The sequence below is a fragment of the Papio anubis genome, chromosome 16 (assembly GCF_008728515.1).
Source record: "Papio anubis isolate 15944 chromosome 16, Panubis1.0, whole genome shotgun sequence".
Lineage (NCBI taxonomy): Eukaryota > Metazoa > Chordata > Mammalia > Primates > Cercopithecidae > Papio > Papio anubis.
In genome coordinates this window covers 20956176-20975440 of record NC_044991.1, presented here as the reverse complement: position 1 = coordinate 20975440, position 19265 = coordinate 20956176, and the positions used below count along the sequence as shown (strand labels likewise).

Here is a 19265-nt window from a genome sequence, read left to right as displayed (position 1 = left end):
GATGGCGCGCGAGGGCTTCTGGGAGTTGTAGTTTAACATATTCAAACAGCCAGGAATTCTGGAGAGGAAAAATTGGGTAATAAATTTTATCAGATTATTTGGGTTGTCCTGATATGGATCTTATGAGATTTTTTTTTCTCAGGCCCAGGACAGCCGTACCTCTGTGGTTCAAAACACCCAAAGCCGAGATTCAGAGGTACTACAAATCCCATAAAGTGTTGCACGTCTAGGGCCTTTGGAGAACGAGGTCGGCCCCTGCGCAGGCGCGGTGGCGCGAGTTGGACCGTGAAAAAAGAAACATGGCGGCCGCGACGTTTACTTCGAAATTGTACTCCCTGCTGTTTCGCAGGACCTCCACCTTCGCCCTCACCATCGTCGTGGGCGTCGTATTCTTCGAGCGCGCCTTCGATCAAGGCGCGGACGCGATCTACGACCACATCAACGAGGGGGTGAGGGCCTGTGCCATCCTTGACCTTGGACCTGCCTGAGGGGTGACAGTGGAGTAGAGGTGGGACGGGACTCAGTAACCTTTACCAGGAAAGGGGTAAGGGGTAAACTGTCGGCGTCTTCTGTCTCGAGTCCGCCGTCTGTCCCCTTGGCTTGATGTGAATTATAAAACGTTAAGCGAGGTTAATATATTTCACTTTACAGGGGTTGTAAGTATCGCTGTGTGCCACCCCACATACCCACTTGTCCATTATCAGAAGCAAAAACTAAAGGCTAGTGAGAGCAAAGGACTTACTACGTGCACAGGAAGCCAGGGGCAAGTCAGGGCCAGAAACGGGACCCCTGTCTCTCAGGGTTTCAAGGGCAGATTTGAGCAGGCGACAGTCGTGAAAAGGACATTAGACACCTTAGACGCCGTGGCTGAAGTTTCAGGTGACGCTTTCGGTCCCCAAGGCTTCCCACGTAGGCAGTTGTTATTAATGGTTGAGAGTGGGAGCTATGAAATCAGAAAGCCTTGGATAGGAACACTGGTCCTTGTCACTTAACTGTGGCATTAAGTTGAGCAAGTTTCTTCTCTGAACTCCGTTTTAACTGTGAGATGGAGATATTAATAGTAGTAACCTGAGCACTATTGTGAGGATCACAGGAGATGCAGCAGGGTGCCACATGCCTGGTAGGTGGCACCACTGAAAAATAATCACTGCTTACATTCCTCAGGAGAAAGTGGAAGCATGAGGTAGGAATGGCAACACATTTTTGACTTTTATGTATCACGCACTGTGCTAGGTGCAGTGCATGCTTTATATCGCTAAATTATGGCTGTATTGGAGTAGGCCTTATACATCTAGCCCTGTTCCACCACTCACTTGTTTTTAATTTGAGACTGACTCTGCAGCCTGGGAAGGCACTGTCCACTAGTGCTATGCTGCCTGTGACCAGTGCAACTTCCTGCCCATATGAAAGTATTGCCACTGTACCGTCTCTTGCAGTTGGTTCTGCTGACCACTCCCACTGATCTGGAGAGACATCCAAGTATGTTGTTATAACTCACCCATTTTCCCTGTGCTTTTTTTTTTTTTTTTTTCCTTTTTAAGACAGGGTCTTACTCTGTCGCCCAGGTTGGAGTGCAGTGGCATGTTCACAGCTCACTGCAGTCTCAACCTCCTGGGTTCAAGTGATCCTCCCACCTCAGCCTCCTGAGTAGCTGGGACCACAGGCAAGTGCCACCACGCCCAGCTAATTTTTGTATTTTTCGTAGAGATGGCGTTTCACCATGTTGCCCAGGCTGGTCTCGAATTCCTGAGCTCAGTCTGTCCTCCTGCCTTAGCCTCCTAAAGTGCTGGGATTACAAATGTGAGCCACTGTGCTCAACCTCTTGTGCTTTTGGGAATAAGAATTTTGGCCAATTTAGGTCCCAGGAAATGTTTTAAATGGCTCATGGTGAAATATTTTGGGACTACACACTTACAACCTCTTCAGTAATACCTGGGAGTTAAAGAACTGAGACATCTTCCAGGCTGTTTTCCTTAATAATTGTGTGTTTTGGGGCACTTCCCTCGGTCTCAACCTGAATTTCCTATAAAATTAAAATCACCCCTTTCTACTTCACCTGGTGATTGAAAGCATCATAGTATTTTATAAATGCCAAGAATTATGCATGAAGGCTCAGCACGGTGGCTCACGCCTGTCATCCCAGCGCTTTGGGAGGCTGAAGCGGGCAGATCACTTGAGGTCAGGAGTTTGAGACCAGCTTAGCCAACATGGCGAAACCCCATCTCTACTAAAAATACAGAAAGTAGCCAGGTAGCGCACACCTGTATTCCTAGCCGCTCATGAAACTGAGGCAGGACAATCGCTTGAACCCAGGAGGCTGAGGTTGCAGTGAGCTGAGATTGCGCCACTGCACTCCAGCCTGGGCGACAGAGGAGTCTAAAAAAAAAAAAAATGTGCATCAAGCATAGGATTGCTTCGAGTTTGTCCACCACAAGTGTATCTTTTTAATCAGGACATGGCATGTGTTTCTCCCAAGCTCATTTTAGAGACCAGGGCAGTGGGAGTAGTTTGTAAAATGTGAGAGGCAAAGGTCAAAGTTTGTGGCTCTTGTCTTTAAAATGCAGAAACTGTGGAAACACATCAAGCACAAGTATGAGAAAAAATAGTTCCCTGGAGGCCCCCATCAAGGCCAGAAGGACCAGGTCCACCCAGCAGCTGTTTGTCCAGAGCTGGAGGCTGAGCTTGAAGATGATGCTCAAGTTACTCTTCATGGACCACCGTTCGCCGTTGGCAAGAAACAGCTTTACTTACAAAACAGACTCTTTACCTTCTGCTGTGTTTGAAGTTTGTTTAGTCAGCATGCTCAGGAAATAAATCTGAATTGCCCTTGAGACCTGCTTCTGCATTGGTTGCTTTGTTAACTCTACCTGATCTTCACTTGTCAGTAATTTGAGACCACTTCAAAGCCCTCTGCAAACACCCCAAGGGCAGAGTCTGCTATTTTGAGTTTTCCATTAACTTCCAAAGAATTCTGCTTTTCAAAACAGGAGCCAGAGTTGGAGATATTACAGTCAACTTTGGCTTCTGAGCCAGTAATTCCATTCTTAAATAACTCACTGTCTTGGCCATGAGGAAGCACTATGGCCTCAGCTGGGGGAAAGACCCTGGCCTGGGGGTCTTAGCCACTCCCCACCCTAGGGTCTAGTTCAGGGGTATCCAGTCTTGGCTTCCCTGGGCCACGTTGGAAGAACTAGCTTGGGCCACACATAAAATAACACTAATGATAGCTGACAAGCTAAAACAAAAGACAAAAACGGTTTGTGCAAAAATCTCATAATGTTTTAAGAAAGTTGAAGAATTTGTGTTTGGGCCTCATTCCGAGGCATCCTGGGCTGCATGCAGCCTGCGGGCCTCAGGTTGGACAAGCTTGGTGCATTCTGCCTCTTACTGGGTATCTTTTGGTAAGCTGCCATACCTCTCTGGCTCACAGCCTCCTGCCACCGTTCCACTCTGATGAGTTCAGTTCGTAAAGGTGCTTAGTTCAGTTCATAAAGGTGCTTAGTTGGTGGGTTTGAATTCTCACTCCACTGACTAGCTATGGGAACCAAGGTGATATGGTTTGGCTGTGTCCCCACCCAAATCTCATTTTGAATTGTAGCTCCCATAGTTCCTATTTGTTGTGGGAGGGACCCGCTGGGAGATAACTGAATCATGGGAGTGGTTCCCCCACACTGTTCTCATTGTAGTAAATAAGTCTCACTAGATCTGATGATTTTATAAGGGGTTTCCCCTTTTGCTTGGCTCTGATTCTCTCTTGCCTGCCGCCATGTAAGAGGGGCCTTTCCCCCTCCACCATGAGTGTGAGGCCTCCCCAGCCACGTGGAACTGTGAGTGCATTAAACTTCTGTTTCTTTATAAATTACCCAGTCTCGGTTATGTCTTTATCAGCAGCGTGAAAATGAACTAATACACAAGGGCAAGGCACTTGAACTTGCTGACCTTCGGTTTCCTTATCTGTAAAATGGGGTAGTAGAACATACTGTATGGGATTTTGGGGAGTATTAAAGGAGTTGTGCCTGTAATCCCAGCACTTTAGGAGGCTGAGGTGGGAGGACTGCTTGAGGCCAACAGTTTGAGACCAGTCTAAGCAATACAGTGAGATACCCCACCTCTACAAAAAAATTTAAAATTAGCTGAGCATGGTGGCACAAGCCTATAATCCCAGCTACTTGGGAGGCTGAGGTGGCAGGGTTACTTGAGCCCAGAAGTTAAGGTTACAGTGAGTTACGATTGTGCCACTGCACTCCTGCCTGGGGCATAGTGAGACACTGTCTCTAAAAAAAAATTTTTGGCCGGGCATGGTGTCTCATACCCGTAATCCCAGCACTTTGGGAGGCCAAGTCAGGTGGATTGCTTGAGGTCAGGAGTTCAAGACCAACCTGGCCAACATAGTGAAACCTCATTTCTACTAAAAATACAAAAATTAGCCACGTGTGGTGGCATATGCTTGTAATCCCAGCTACTAGGGAGGCTGAGGCAGGAGAATTTCTTGAACTCGGGAGGTGGAGGTTACAGTGAGCTGAGATCGCGCCACTGCACTCCAGCCTGGGAGACAGCAAGACTCTGTCTTGCTCTGTCACCCAGAATGGAATGCTATGGCGCGATCTCAGCTCACTGCAGCCTTGACCTGGGTGCAAACAATCCTCCCACCTCAGCCCCCCAGGTAGCTGCGACTACAGGTGTGCGCCGCCACCGCTCCCCACTAGTTTTTTTGTATTTTTTGTAGAGGTAGGGTTTTGCCATAGTTGCCCAGGCTAGTCTCGAACTCCTGGACTCAAAACATCCTCCTGTCTTGGCCTCCCCAGATTACAAGCCACCGTGCCCAGCCAAAAATGTTTTTAAATTAAATTTTTAAAAATAGAGGAGCTGTAGGCCGGGCACAGTGGCTCAAGACTGTAAACCCAGCATTTTGTGAGGCCATCGCGGGCGGATCACGAGGTCAGAAGATCGAGACCATTCTGGCTAACACGATGAAACCCCATTTCTACTAAAAATACAAAAAATTAGCCGGGCGTGGTGGCAGGCGCCTGTAGTCCCAGCTACTTGGGAAGCTGGGGCAGGAGAATAGCGTGAACGGGGGAGGCAGAGGTTGCAATGAGCAAAGATCGTGCCACTGCACTCCAGCCTGGGGGACAGAGCCAGACTCCGTCTTAAAAAAAAAAAAAAAAAATAGAGGAGCTGTACTGCAGTTAGCACAGTCACAGATACTGGCACATGGAAGAAACTGTTGGCAAAGACATGGATGCTAAGGACTCAGAAAACCAGATGATTCTGCTGGAAGGCTGAAGCAGCAGGAATGTGAAGAGGAGGAGTTGGAGAAACGTCTGGTTATTCATTCAGCAAGCGTTTGGCTGGCCACTGTGAGGCACTGTGCTAGCAGGACATACGGTGGTACTATAGCACTTGGGGCTTAAACTCCTATGGGGAAGACACCAAAAGCCATCCTGTATTATTACAGACTGAGCCAAGGGCTCTGGGAAGCAGTACAAGGAGAGGGAGGGATTAACCAGGAGTGACAGCTGGTCTAGGGAAGCCTCAGAAGAGCTGAGACCGATAGGTGACAAAGATGAGCCACTTATGTTGGGCATCAGAGGCAAAGCAGGGGAAGTAGCAGGTTTTAGGGCCCCTTAGTGGGGAAAGCACTTGCCGTGTTGCAGGAGCTAAGAGGCCAGGTAGATGAGGTTGAAGGTGGAGAATACACGAGACCAGATCATTCAGGACCTTGTAAGTCACAGTGAAGAGTCTGGGCTGGGTGCGGTATGCTTCATGCCTGTAATTCCAGCACTTTGGGAGGCCCAGGCGGGTGGATCACTTGAGGTCAGGAGTTCAAGACCAGCCTGGCCAACATGGTGAAATCCCTGTCTCTACTAAAAATACAAAAATTAGCAGGGCGTGGTGGCATGCACCTATAATCCCAGCTACTTGGAAGGGTGAGGCAGGAGAATCGTTTGAGCCTGGGAGGCAGAGGTTGTAGTGAGCTGAGATCTCGCCACTGCATTCCAGCCTGGGCAATAGAGTGAGACTCCATCTAAAAAAAAATAAAATAAAATAAAAAAAGATCTGGATTTTACCAAAATTAGAATGAGTAGCTACTACTGAAAATTTCCTAAGCAAGGGAGCAACAAGCTCTGTCATATAAAAACTTCACTCTGGGGCCAGGCGCGGTGGCTCAAGCCTGTAATTCCAGCACTTTGGGAGGCCGAGACGGGCGGATCGCGAGGTCAGGAGATAGAGACCATCCTGGCTAACATGGTGAAACCCCGTCTCTACTAAAAAAATACAAAAAATTAGGCGGGCGCCTGTAGTCCCAGCTACTCCGGAGGCTGAGGCAGCGTAAACCCGGGAGGCGGGGCTTGCAGTGAGCTGAGATCCGGCCACTGCACTCCAGCCCAGGCGACAGAGCGAGTCTCCGTCTCAAAAAAATAAAACAAAACAAAACAAAACAAAAAAAACTTCACTCTGGCAACTGTGGGGCAATTAGATTGGAAGTGGGTGGGAATAAAAGCAGAGAGGGTAGCTAGGAGGCTGATACCTGGCTCCTGGTTAGAGCCCATGGCTGTTAGAGACCTTGCAGCCCGGCTGGAAACTGTGCCTCCTGGCTGGGAGTGGCAAAGAAGAACATTGGGAAGCCCTGAGCAGGGATACAGCAGCTCGGGTTTGTAGCTAGGGAAGCTGCCTGGCCTGGGTAAGGTAAATGACTCACCAGTCTGCCATCTTTCACCTACAGCCTGATGTGATTCAGCCAGAGCTGGATTATCCAGAATCTTCTCTGATGGAGGAAGATTCAGGTCAGGAAACCCATGGAGAGGTAGGAGAGACCCTAGAAATCGTCCAGTTTTTCCTATCTGAGGCATATCTTTGTGAAGATGAAGTTGAAGCCTAGAAAAATTATGACCTGCCAAAGATAGTACAGCTCTGCGGTCAAATTAAGACCTAAGGGAGGCCAGGCACAGTCAGACGCGGTGGCTCATGCCTGTAATCCCAACACTTTGAGAGGCCAAGGTAGGTGGATCACTTGAGGTCAGGAGTTTGAGACCAGCGTGGGCAACATGGCGAAACTCTGTCTCTACTAAAACTACAAAAATTAGCTGGGTGTGATGGCTCATGCCTGTAATCCCAGCTACTCGGGAGGCTGAGGCAGGAGAATCGATTTAACCTGTTAGTCAGAGGTTGCAGTGAGCTGAGATTGTGCCACTGCACTCCAGCCTGGGCAACAGAGGAAGACCCCATCTCACAACAACAAACAAAAAAACACATAAAAAATTAAACTTAGTTTTATTCAGAAGTTTTTTTGGTTTTTGCGTGTTTTTTTTTTTTTTTTTTAAGAAAAAAAAAAGAAGAAGACCTGAACCAAAGCAGAGGCTATTCTAAGACTTTTGTTTTTGAGACGCCACCATAGCTCACTGCAGCTTTGAACTCCTGGGCTCTCCCACCTCGGCCTCCTGAGTTGCTGGGACTATAGGTGTGTGTGCCATTGTGCCCAGCTAGTTTTTCGCAGAGACGTGGTCTTGCCATTACCCAGAAGGGTCTTAAACTCCCAGCCTCCAGTGATCCTCCCTCCTTGGCCTCCCAAAACACTAGGAAAATAGGTGTGAGGCACTATCCCTGGTCTCAGACTTTTTTTTTTTTTTTGAGACGGTGTCTTATGAGAGTGCAGTGGCGCAATCTCGGCTCACTACAAGCTCTGCCTCTTGGGTTCACGCCATTCTCCGGCCTCAGCCTCCCGAGTAGCTGGGACTACAGGCGCCCGCCACCACTCCCGGCTAATTTTTTTGTATTTTTAGTAGAGACAGGGTTTCACCATGTTAGGATGGTCTCGATCTCCTGACCTCGTGATCTGCCCGCCTCGGCCTCCCAAAGTGCTGGGATTACAGGCGTGAGCCACCGCGCCCAACCGGTCTCAGACTTTTATGAATGATTTCAGCATCACGTAGAGAATGACTCTGGGGGTTGAAGATTGCAACTTATATTAAATTGTTCCCAATGATTTGAGGGCAACATTCTGGTAAACAATAAAGCAGGGGCCGGGCGCAGTGACTCATGCCTGTAATCCCAGCACTTTGGGAGGCCGAAGCAGGTGGATCACCTCAGGTCAGGAGTTCGAGAACAGCCTGGCCAACGTGGTGAAACCCTGTCTCTATTAAAAATACAAAAATTAGCTGGGTATGGTGGCGTCTGCCTGTAGTCCCAGTGAGAGGTGACAATGTGCTAGCAGCCCTCACAGCGCCTCCTCGGCTTCGGCGTCCACTCTGGCGGCGCTTGAGGAGCCCTTCAGCCCACCACGGCACCGTGGGAACCCCTCTCTGGGCTGACTGAGGCCGAAGCTGCCTTCCTCTGCTTGTGGGGAGGTGTGGAGGGAGAGGCGCGGGCGGGAACCAGGGCTGCGCAAGACGCTCGCGGGCCAGTGCGAGTTCTGGCGGGTGCGGGTGCGGGTGCGGGCGCGGGCTCGGCGGGCCCCGCACACGGAGCAGCCGTTTGACGCCGCCAGCCCAGAGCAGTGAGGAGCTTAGCACCCGGGCCAGCAGCTGCGGAGGTTGCGCCGGGTCCCCCAGCAGTGCCGCCCGCTGGCGCTGCACTCAAATTCTCACCGGGTTTAGCTGCCTGCCGACGGGGCAAAGCTCAGAACCTGCAGCCGGCCATGTCTGAGCTCCTCCCGCTAAGGTGGGCTCCCACGCGGCCTGAGCCTCCCCGACGGGCGCCGCCCCCTGCTCGGTGGCGCCTGGTCCCATCGACAGCCGAAGAGCTGAGGAATGCAGGTGCAGCTCAGAACTGGCGGGCAGCTCCGCCTGCAGCTCCTATGCAGGATCCACTGGGTGAAGCCAGTTGGGCTCCTGAACCGGATGGGGACTTGGAGAACTTTTACATCTAGCCGGAGGATTGTATGTGCACCAATCAGCACTCTGTGTCTAGCTCAGGGTTTGTGAATACACCAATTGGTACACTGTATCTAGCTAACCTAGTGGAGACTTGGAGGACTAGGCCTCTGTGACTCTGTGTCTAGCTCAAGGATTGTAAATGCACCAATGAGCACTCTGTGTCTAGCTCAGGGTTTGTAAATACACCAATCAGCACTCTGTGTCTAGCCCAAGGTTTGTAAATACACCAATTGGTGCTCTGTATCTAGCTAACTCTGTATCTGGCTAACTAGCACTCTGTGACTCTGTGTCTAGCTCAAGGATTGTAAATGCACCAATCAGCACTCTGTCAAAACGGACCAATCAGCTCTCTGTAAAATAGACCAATCAGCTCTCTGTAAAATGGACCAATCAGCAGGATGTGGGTGGGGCCAGATAAGGGAATAAAAGCAGGCTGCCCCAGCCTACCAGCGGCGACTTGGTGGAGTTTCCGTGTGGTGTGTGGAAGGTTTGTTCTTTGCAATAAATCTTGCTGCTGTTCATTCTTTGGGCTCTTACTCACTCTATGAGCTGTAACTTTTACTGCAGGGGTCTGCAGCTTTGCTCCTGAAGTCCAGAACACCACGAACTCACCGAAAAGAACGAACAACTCCAGACGTGCTATTATTAAGAGATGTAATACTTACCATGAAGGTCTGCATGCGAGACCATGAACCCACCAGAAAGAAGCAACTCCAGAGCATCTGAACATCTGAAATAAAAAACTCCGGACGCACCATCTTTAATAACTAACACTCTCAGAGAGGGTGCGTGGCTTTGTCCTTGATGTGAGTCTGAGAACCAACGAATAAATTCTGGAGATAACAGCTACTCATGGAGGCTGAGACAAAAGAATCATTTAAACCTGGGAGGCAGGGCCAGGTGCGGTGGCTCAAGCCTGTAATCCCAGCACTTTGGGAGGCCGAGACGGGCGGATCACGAGGTAAGGAGATCGATACCATGCTGGCTAACACGGTGAAATCCGCGTCTCTACTAAAAAATACAAAAAACAAGCCGGGTGAGGTGGTAGGGGCGTTGTAGTCCCAGACAGTTGGGAGGCTGAGGCAGGAGAATGGCGTAAACCCAGGAGGCGGAGCTTGCAGTGAGCTGAGATAGCGCCACTGCGCTCCAGCCTGGGCGACAGAGCGAGACTGTGTCTCCAAAAAAAAAACAAAACCAAAACCCTGGAGGCAGAGGCTGCAGTAAGCCGAGATCGTGCCACTCCACTCCAGCCGGGGTGACGTAGCAAAGCTTTATCTGAAAACGGAACAAACAAAAATGCATAAGGAATTAGTCTTGTTAAGAATTTTTATTTTTTGAGACGGTCTTACTCTGTTGCCCAGGCCAAAGGACAATGGTACAATCAATGGGTCATTGGAGTTTTCAACTCCTGGGCTCAAAGGATCTCCTTGCCTCAGACTGTCCAGTAGGTGGGACTATAGTTGCCTGTCACCGCACCCAGCTAATTTTTAAAATTTTCCTTTGTAGAGATGGAGTCTTGCTGTGTTGACCAGGCTGGTTTTGAACTCCTGGATTCAAGTGATCCTCCCGCCTCAGCCTTTCAAAGTGCTGAGATTACAGGCGTAAGTCATTGTGCTCAGTCTTGCTCTGTTACCCAGGCTAGAGTGCAGTGGCGTGATCTCAGCTCACTGCAACTTCCGCCTCCCAGGTTGCAGCAATTCTACCTCAGCCTCCCGAGTAGCTGGGATTACGGGCACCTGCCACCATGCCTGGCTAATTGTATATTTTCTGTAGAGATGGGGTTGCGTCATGTTGGTCAGGCTGGTCTCAAACTCACTTCAAGCAATCCGCCCACCGTAGCCTCCCAAAGTGCTGAGATTGCAGGGGTGAGCCACCACGCCCAGCCTGGAGTCATTTATCTTTCAGGGAATCTTAATAACTCAGGCAAGAGGTGTTGGCGGGGGCGGTTGCATACTCTAACCTGTTCTGTCTTCAAGGATTCTTCCAGAGAGCTGCATTTCATCGCAGTCGGAGGTTCAAACAAATGAGCAAACAGAGTTTCTTAAATTTGCTCCTTTCACACCAGATTATTAACAGTGGTTAACTATTGAGTGAGTCGTTATTTTTCTTTTCCTTTTTTCGGTGAGACGGAGATTTACTCTTGTTGCCCAGGCTGAAGTGCAATGGCGCGATCTTGGCTCACCGCATCCTCCGCCTCCCAGGTTCAAGCGATTCTCCTGCCTCAGCCTCCCAAGTAGCTGGGATTACAATGTGCCACCACGCCCAGCTGGTTTTGTATTTTTAGTAGAGATGGGGTTTCACCGTGTTGCCCAGGCTGATCTCGGACTCCTAACCTCGAGTAATCCGCTTGCATTGGCCTCCCAAAGTGCTGAGATTACAGGTGTGAGCCACTGCGCCTGGCTATTTTTTTCTTGGAGACAGATTCTCACTGTAGCCCAGGCAGGAGTACAGTGGTGCAATGACAGCTCCCCGGAGCCTTAAACTCCAGGGCTCAGGTCGTTCTCCCACTTCAGCTTCCCAAGTAGCTGGAACTACAGGTGTGCCTACCATGCCTGGCTTTTTCTTTTTTTTGAGACTGAGTCTTGTTTTGTTGCCCAGGCTGGAGTGCGGTGGCACGATCTTGGCTTATTACAATCTGTGTCTCCCAGCTTCAAGTGATTATCCTGCCTCAGCCTCCTGAGTAGCTGGGATTACATGCACCTGTCACCATGCCCGGCTAATTTTTTTATTTTGTAGTAGGGATCAGGTTTCACTATGTTGGCTAGGCTGATCTCGAACTCCTGACCTCAGGCGATCTGCCCACTCTGGCCTCCCAAAGTGGTGGGATTACAGGCACAAGCCACCGTGCCCATCCAGCCTTTTTTTTTTTTTTTTTTTTTTTTTTTAAAGAAATGGTCTTGCTCTGTTGCCAAGGCTAGTCTTGAACTCCTGGCCTCAAGTGATCCTTCCACTTGGGCTCCCAAAGTGCTAGGATTACAAGCGTGAGTCACTGCATCCCGCTGTTATTTTTCTTTGCCATTGTATTTTCTAGATTTCTAACTTTTCTGCATCAATCGTGTATTATTTTTATAAGGTGGGGTACATAAATTAAAAGGGGGTTTCCCAGAGAGATAGTGAATACAGAGAGCTGAGAAACATGAGCCACTAGCTCTGGCTCCAGGGCTGGAACCCCTCTGCTTGGTGGCCCAGGACTCCTTCCTCAGATGCCAATGAGGACATGTACCTGGGTGGCACTGCCAAATGAGAGCTGCCTCCCCGCTCCAGTCCCAGAGCTCCCTGGACGGGTCTGCCATGCAGGTGGGGAAAGGTAGGGTTAACACCCTCCTCTGATTGGCACCAAGAAGCTGTTTGTAACTAGAAAAATGTTCTCACTCCCAAGCTTAGCCTGAGGCATTTCCTGGAGGCAAGAGCTGGAACAGTCTTTACAGTCAGAAAGCCCCAAAGGCTTCCCACCTGCTCCCCAGCACAGGTGGTAGGAAAAGTTAAATACTTGGGTATTTAGAAGTGAGTTCCAGAAGGTCTCTGATCCCACATAGCTCTGAGCGAGCAGGACCACTCTCTGGGCTAAGAGTATTGGAGTTAATGTCATTTCCCTAGCTTCTCTTTTGTGTTCAAAAATATCTCTTAGGCTGGGCGCAGTGGCTCACACCTGTAATCCCAACACTTTGGGAAGCCAACGCGGGGGGATCGCTTGAGCCCAGGAGTCTGAGACTAGCCTGGGCAACATGAGACCCTGTCTCTACAAAAAGTAAAAAAAAAAAAAAAAAAAAATTCAGCTCATGTTAGGACTATGAAGAAAATCAAACTGATAATTTATGGAGAGTGATTCTGGCTTGAAGAGTAATGTTACATGTTCTTTGTTTCTTTTATCTTTTTATCTTTTTTTTTTTTTTTTTGAGATGGGGTCTCTGTCTCCCAGGCTGGAGTACAGTGGCACTCTCTCGGCTCACTGCAACTTCTGTCTCCCGGGTTCAAATGATTCTCGTGCCTCAGCCTCCTTAGTAGTTGGGGTTACAGGTGTGTGCCACCATGCCCAGCTAATTTTTTGTATTTTAGTAGAGACAGGGTTTCACCATGTTGCCCAGGCTATCCATCCACCTTGGCCTCCCAAAATGCTGGGATTACCTGCATGAGCCACCGTGGCCGGCCAAGAGCATTGATTTTTACAATGGACAGTCCTGGGTTAGACTTTCCAAGCCCCACCATTTGCTGGCTGTGCAAACTCAGACAAGTAAGTTACTTTCTCCGAGCCAGTTCCTTTATCTGTAAAATAAATAACCCCCATGACACTGCACGACGGCAGTTCTGATCTCTGTTGTTTCTGAAGGTATTGTTATCTAGGAGGGGTGTCAAGGGAAGTAAACTCTGTATAGTAAATCTCCACCCAGCTGACTGCTTAAATAACCCAGCCAGAGGGTACCCTAGAATCTTCTGACACCCCAGGGCTGCCTGCCAGGGTTAAAACATTTTACCTCTGTGTTGTCATGGCGGCCCGAAGAAAGAAGGAAGACCCAGCTCTCAGAACGTTCTAGGTTTGTGCGCCCAGCACACCTTGAGCTTGTCCCATAGTAGACACAAGGATGCTTCCTAACCACAGGCTGGGTTCTCTGGGGAGTGGACTCTGCTGGGGGCTAGTGTAGACCAAGGAAAGGAAACAGGACCAGCAGAAGTCAGACCGGCTGGGCGTGGTGGCTCATGCCTGTAATCCCAACACTTTGGGAGGCTGAGGCAGGTGGATCATCTGAGGTCAGGAGTTTGAGACCAGCCTCTCCGACATGGTGAAACCCCATCCCTACTAAAAATATGAAAAATTAGCCGGGCGTGGTGGGGGGGGTACCTGTAATCCCAGCTACTCGGGAGGGACAGGAGAATTGCTTGAACCTGATATCACACCACTGCCCTCTTGCCTGGGCGACAGAGTGAGACTCCATCTCAAAAAAAAAAAAAAAAAAGTCAGACCAAGATGTAGATGTAGATTGTTTTTTGTTTGTGTTTTGTTTTTGTTTTTGTTTTTTTTGAGACGGAGTCTTGCTCTGTCACCCAGGCTGGAGTGCAGTGGCATGATCTTGGCTCACTGTAACCTCCGCCTCCCAGGTTCAAGTGATTTTCCCACCTCAGTCTCCTGAGTAGCTGGGACTACAGGCTCCCGCCACCATGTCTGGCTAATTTTGGTATTTTCAGTAGAGACGGGCTTTCGCTATGTTGGCCAGGCTGGTTTCAAACTCCTGATCTCATGATCCACCCGCGTCAGCCCCCGAAAGTGCTGGGATTACAGGCATGAGCCACTGCATCCGGCCATAGATACAGTTTCAACCAAGGCTTCCGCTGACCCTGGTGAGTTCTGAAGCATGGCTGTTCAGAACTGTCCTGATCTGGGTGAGCAGGGCCATTTATAGCCTCTTTTTATTTTTGAGGTTTTTTTTTTTTTTTTTGTGGTAGAGACGGGGTTTCACCATGTTGACCAGGTTGGTCTTGAACTCCTGGACTCAAGCGATCCGCCTGCCTTGGCCTCCTAGGAAGTGCTGGAATTACAGGTGTGAGCCACTGCACCCAGGCTATAGCCTCTTGGTTACTTACGGGAGGCTGCTGCCTAGGAAGTGGGCAGACAGGGCAGGGCAGTTCTCTTCAGCCTGGCCAATCCCCGAAGAGGCCGACAGCACATCCAGCACCCGAGGTGGTAAATCCTTCATACTGAAGTGGGTATGAGTGCCCACCACACTCCCCTCCCTACCTCTGCCTCTTAGGTCCATTTTATACCTGCATTTGCTTCTTGAAGCTGTGTAACAACAGATTGGCAAAATAAAAATCACTAGATGTCCTTTTACTTACTAAATTCAAGTTTTTAAATATCCAGAATGAGCCAAGATGTGGGAAATAATTGTTTCAAACACTGCTGATGGGAAGACCCATTCGACAACATCAGTCAAAAACTTGGCGAGGCGTGAAAGAACATGCCTGTAATCCCAGCACTTTGGAGGCCGAAGGGTGGATCACAAGGTCAGGAGATCAAGACCACGGTGAAACCCCATCTGCTAAAATCCAAAAAGAGATTAGCCGAGGCGGTGGTGAAACACCTGTGTCCCAAGCTACTCAGGAGGCTGAGAGGCAGGGGAGGCCATGCGTAGACAGGAGAAGTGACAGACACGATGAGCGAGAGATCGTGCCACTGCACTCCAGCCCTGGGGGACACAGAGCAAGACTCCGTCTCAAAAACTTGACCCAGCAATTCTATGTCTAAGAATTTATCCTGAGAAGATAATCATGATTGTGGGCAAATATTTAGCCAGGAGACTCATCATTGTAACTTAACAGCAAATAATTAGAAACAACCTAAATGTACAACAACAGGGAATTGCCCGACTAAAGCATGGTGTAATAGAAGACAAGCCATTCAATATGATGCAGATGAGAAATAGAAGGATATTCACAATATCTCATTACCTGAGTAAATGGTGATAACAGCATGTGTAGTATGATCCTGTATTTGTAGAAAACCAGTGTGTCCTTCTTTTTCTAAAAAAAAAATAATAATCTGGGGAGGATAAGAACTAAAATCTTTTTTTTTTTTTTACGTTTACTTCTTGCCTATTATCTTTATTTTTGTGCTGGATTCTAGAATTTTATGTGCATAGCGTGCAGGTTGTTACACATGTACCTGTGCCATGTTGGCGTGCTGCAGCCATCTTTCGTCAGCGCCCATCAGCTTGTCATTTACATCAGGTACAACTCCCAATGCAATCCCTCCCCCTCCCATTGATAGGCCCCAGTGTGTGATGTTCCCCTTCCCAGGTCCAAGTTATCTCATTGTTTGATTCCCACTAAGGTGAGAACATGTGGTGTTGGTTTCATTCTTGTGATAGTTTGCCGAGAGGAAATTGATGGTTTCCAGCTGCATCATGTACTCACCACCAAGGTTACAAACTCATCCTTTTTATGTAATGCATGTAGTATTCCATGGTGTATGTAGTATACATTTTCTTAATCCAGTCTGTCACTGATGGACATTTAGTTGATTCAAGTCTTTGCTATTGAATAATTCTTGCTGCACAATAAACATCGTGTGCATGTGTCTTTCTATAGCAGCATGATTTATAATCCTTTACAGGTATATACCAGTAATGAGATGGCTGTGGTGGTCATATATGGTACTTTAGTTCTAGATCCTTGAGATAAGCCATACTGTTTTCCCTTAATGGTTGAAGTAGTTTTACAATCCCACCAGCAGTGTAAAAGTGTTCCTGTTCTCCCATCACTCTCCAGCATCATTGTTCCTGACTTTTGTAATTGCCATTCTAACTGGTGTGAGATGGTATTTCATTGTGGTTTTTGATTTGCATTTCTCTGATGGCCAGTGATGTGTGATAGTATTTTTCATGTGTCTGTTGGCTATCTTGAGCGTCTTCTTTTGAAAAACTGTCCAGTTCATATTCTTTACTTACTTTTGATGGGTTGTTTGTTTTCTTATTTATGCAAATTTGTTTTGAGTTCTTTGTAGGTTCCTGGATATTAGCCCTTTGTCAGATGAGTAGATTGCAAATTTTCTCCCATTCTGTGTAGGTTGCCTGTCCTTCCTCTGATGGTAGTTTCTTTTTGCTGTGCAGAAGCTTTTTAGTTCAGTGGAGTCCATTTTGTCAATTTTGGCTTTTTGTTGCTGTTGCTGGTGTTTTAGACATAAGTCCTTGCCCCATGTCTATGTCCTGAATAGTATTACAGTTTTTCTTCTAGGTTTTTATGATTAGGTCTAACATTTAAGTCTCCTAATCCATCTTGAATTAATTTTGTATAAAGAAGAATTGAGGAAAGGATCAGTTTCAGTTTTTCTACCAAAAGGCAGCCAATTTCCCAGCACCATTTATTAAAATAGGAGATCCTTTCCCCATTTCTTGTTTTTCTCAGGTTTGTCAGATCAGATGGCTGTAGATGTGTGGTGTTATTCCCCAAGGACTCTGTTCTGTTCCATTGTGGTCTATATCTGTTTGGTACCAGTACCATGCTGTTTTGGATTTACTGTAGCCTTGTAGTATAGTTTGAAGTCAGGTAGCGTGATGCCTCCAGCTTTGTTCTTTTGACTTAGGATTGTCTTGGCAATGTGGGCTCTTTTTGGTTCCATATGAACTTTAAAGCAGATTTTTCCAATTTTGTGAAGAAAAGCTCATTGGTAGCTTGATGGGATGGCATTGAATCTATAAATTACCTTGGGCAGTATGGCCATTTTTCCGCGATACTGATTTTCCTATCCTTAGGCATGAGTATGTTCTTCCATTTGTTTGTGTCCTCTTTTATTTCACTGAGCAGTGGTTTATGATTCTCCTTGAAGGGTCCTTTACACATCCCTAATGAAGTTCTAGGTATTATTTGATTCTCTTTGAAGCAATTGTGAGATGAGTTCATTTCATGATTTGGCTCTCTGTTTGTCTGTTACTGGTGTATAAGAATGCTTGTGATTTTGCACATTAATTTTGTATCACTGGGGACTTTGCTGAAGTTGCTTATCAGCTTAAGAGGAGATTTTGGAGGCTGAGACAATGGGGTTTTCTAAATATACAATCATGTCATCTACAAACAGGGACAATTTGACTTCTTCTTTTCCTAACTGTGAATATCCTTTATTTCTTTCTCTTGCCCTGAATTGTCCTAGCCAGAACTTCCAAGCTTTTATGTTGAACAGAATTGGTGAAGGGAGCATCCTATGTCTTATTAACCAGTTTGCTAGAAATTTTCCAGTTTTGCCATTCCAGTATGATATTGGCTGTGGGTTTGTCATAAATAGCTCTTATTATTTTTGAGATCGTTCCATGTATCAATACGAATTTGTGAGAGTTTTTATGAAGGAGCTGTTGAATTTTGTCAAAGGCCTTTCTGCATCTATGGAATAATCATGTGGTTTTTGTCTTTAGTTCTGTTTTATATGCTGGATGGCCGTTTATTGACTTGCATATATTGAACCAACCTTGCATCCCAGGATGAAGCCCACTTGATCATAGTGGATAAACTTTTTGATGTGCTGCTGCTGGATCGGTTTGCCAGTATTTTATTGAGGATTTTGCATGATGGTCATCAGGGATATTGAATCACAAATTCTCTTTTTGTTGTCTCTGTCAGGCTTTGGTATCAGGATGATGTGGGCCTCATAAGGAAAATGATTAGGGAGGATTCCTTCCTCTTTTCTGTGGTGGAGACTAGTTTCCAGAAGGAATGGGTACCAGCTCCTCCTTGTACCTCTGGTAGAATTCAGCTGTGAATCCTTCCTGGTCCCTGGACTTTTCATTGTGTAGGCTATTAGTGTGCCTCAATTTCAGAGCCAACCTACTGTGGTCTATTCAGGAATTCAGCTTCTTCCTGGTTTAGTCTTGGGAGAAATTAAGTATTGAGGGAAATTATCCATTTCTTCTAGATTTTCTAGTTTATTTGCGTAGAGGTGTTTATAGTATTCTCTGATGGTAGTTTGTATTTCTGTGGTCAGTGGTGATATCCCTTTATCATTTTTAATGCGTCTATTTGATTCTTCTCTCTTTTCTTCTTTATTAGTCTTGCTAGCAGTCTATCAAAATTTTTGTTGATCTTTTCAAAAACCAACTCCTGGATTCATTGATTTTTGGAGGTTTTTGTATCTATCTCCTTCAGTTCTGCTCCTGATCTTAGTTATTTCTTGCCTTCTGCTGGCTTTTGAATGTGTTTGTTCTTGTTTCTCTAGTTCTTTTAATTGTGATGTTAGAGTGTCAATTTTAGATATTTCTAGCTTTTCTCTGTGTGGCATTTAATTCTACTATAATTTCCCTCTACACACACTGCACAACACTAGTAACAATCCCAGAGATTCACGGTAATATTTGTATCTTTTGTTCTCGTTGGTTTCCAAGAACATCTTTATTTCTACCTTCATTTCGTTATGTACCCAATGAAAATCATTCAGGGACAGATTTATTCAGTTTCCATGTAGTTGAGTGGTTTTGATTGATTTCTTGATCCTGAGTTCTAGTTTGATTGCACTGTAGTCTGAGAGAGACAGTTTGTTATATAATTTCTGTTCTTGTACATTTGCTGAGAGTGCTTTGCTTCCAATTATGTGGTCAATTTTGGAATAAGTCGATGTGATGCTTTAGTAGAATGTAATATTCTGTTGATTTAGAAGTGGAGAGTTCTGTAGATGTCTATTAGGTCTACTTGCTGCAGAGCTGAGTTCCAATTCTGGATATCCTTGACCCAAATTTCTGTCTAGATTGATCTATCTAATGTTGACAGTGATTGGGGTGTTGAAGTCTCCCATTATTATTGTATAGAGTCTAAGTCTCTTTGTAAGTCTTTAAGGACTTGCTTTATGAATCTGGGTACTCCCCACTGTATTAGGTGCATATATATTTAGAGATAGTTAGCTCTTCCTGTTGAATT

The 19265-nt window shown here is 46.9% G+C and overlaps 1 protein-coding gene across 3 annotated transcripts; it reads left to right on the top strand.

Annotated features, from left to right (window-relative positions):
* Positions 1-5: 5 nt before the first annotated feature.
* Positions 6-2831, top strand: LOC100997845 (cytochrome b-c1 complex subunit 9). 3 transcript variants are annotated; one of them, XM_031656380.1, is made up of 2 exons: positions 6-449; positions 2565-2831. In XM_031656380.1, exons 1-2 carry the CDS (start codon positions 300-302, stop codon positions 2604-2606), a joined length of 192 nt encoding a protein of 63 aa, XP_031512240.1. In that variant the 5' UTR covers positions 6-299; the 3' UTR covers positions 2607-2831. The 3 variants fall into 3 exon arrangements, 2 of the variants coding, with proteins under 2 accessions (XP_031512240.1, XP_031512241.1); XR_004178921.1 differs by having other exon boundaries at positions 240-544; positions 2565-2677; XM_031656381.1 differs by having other exon boundaries at positions 240-508.
* The last annotated feature ends 16434 nt before the right edge of the window (positions 2832-19265 follow it).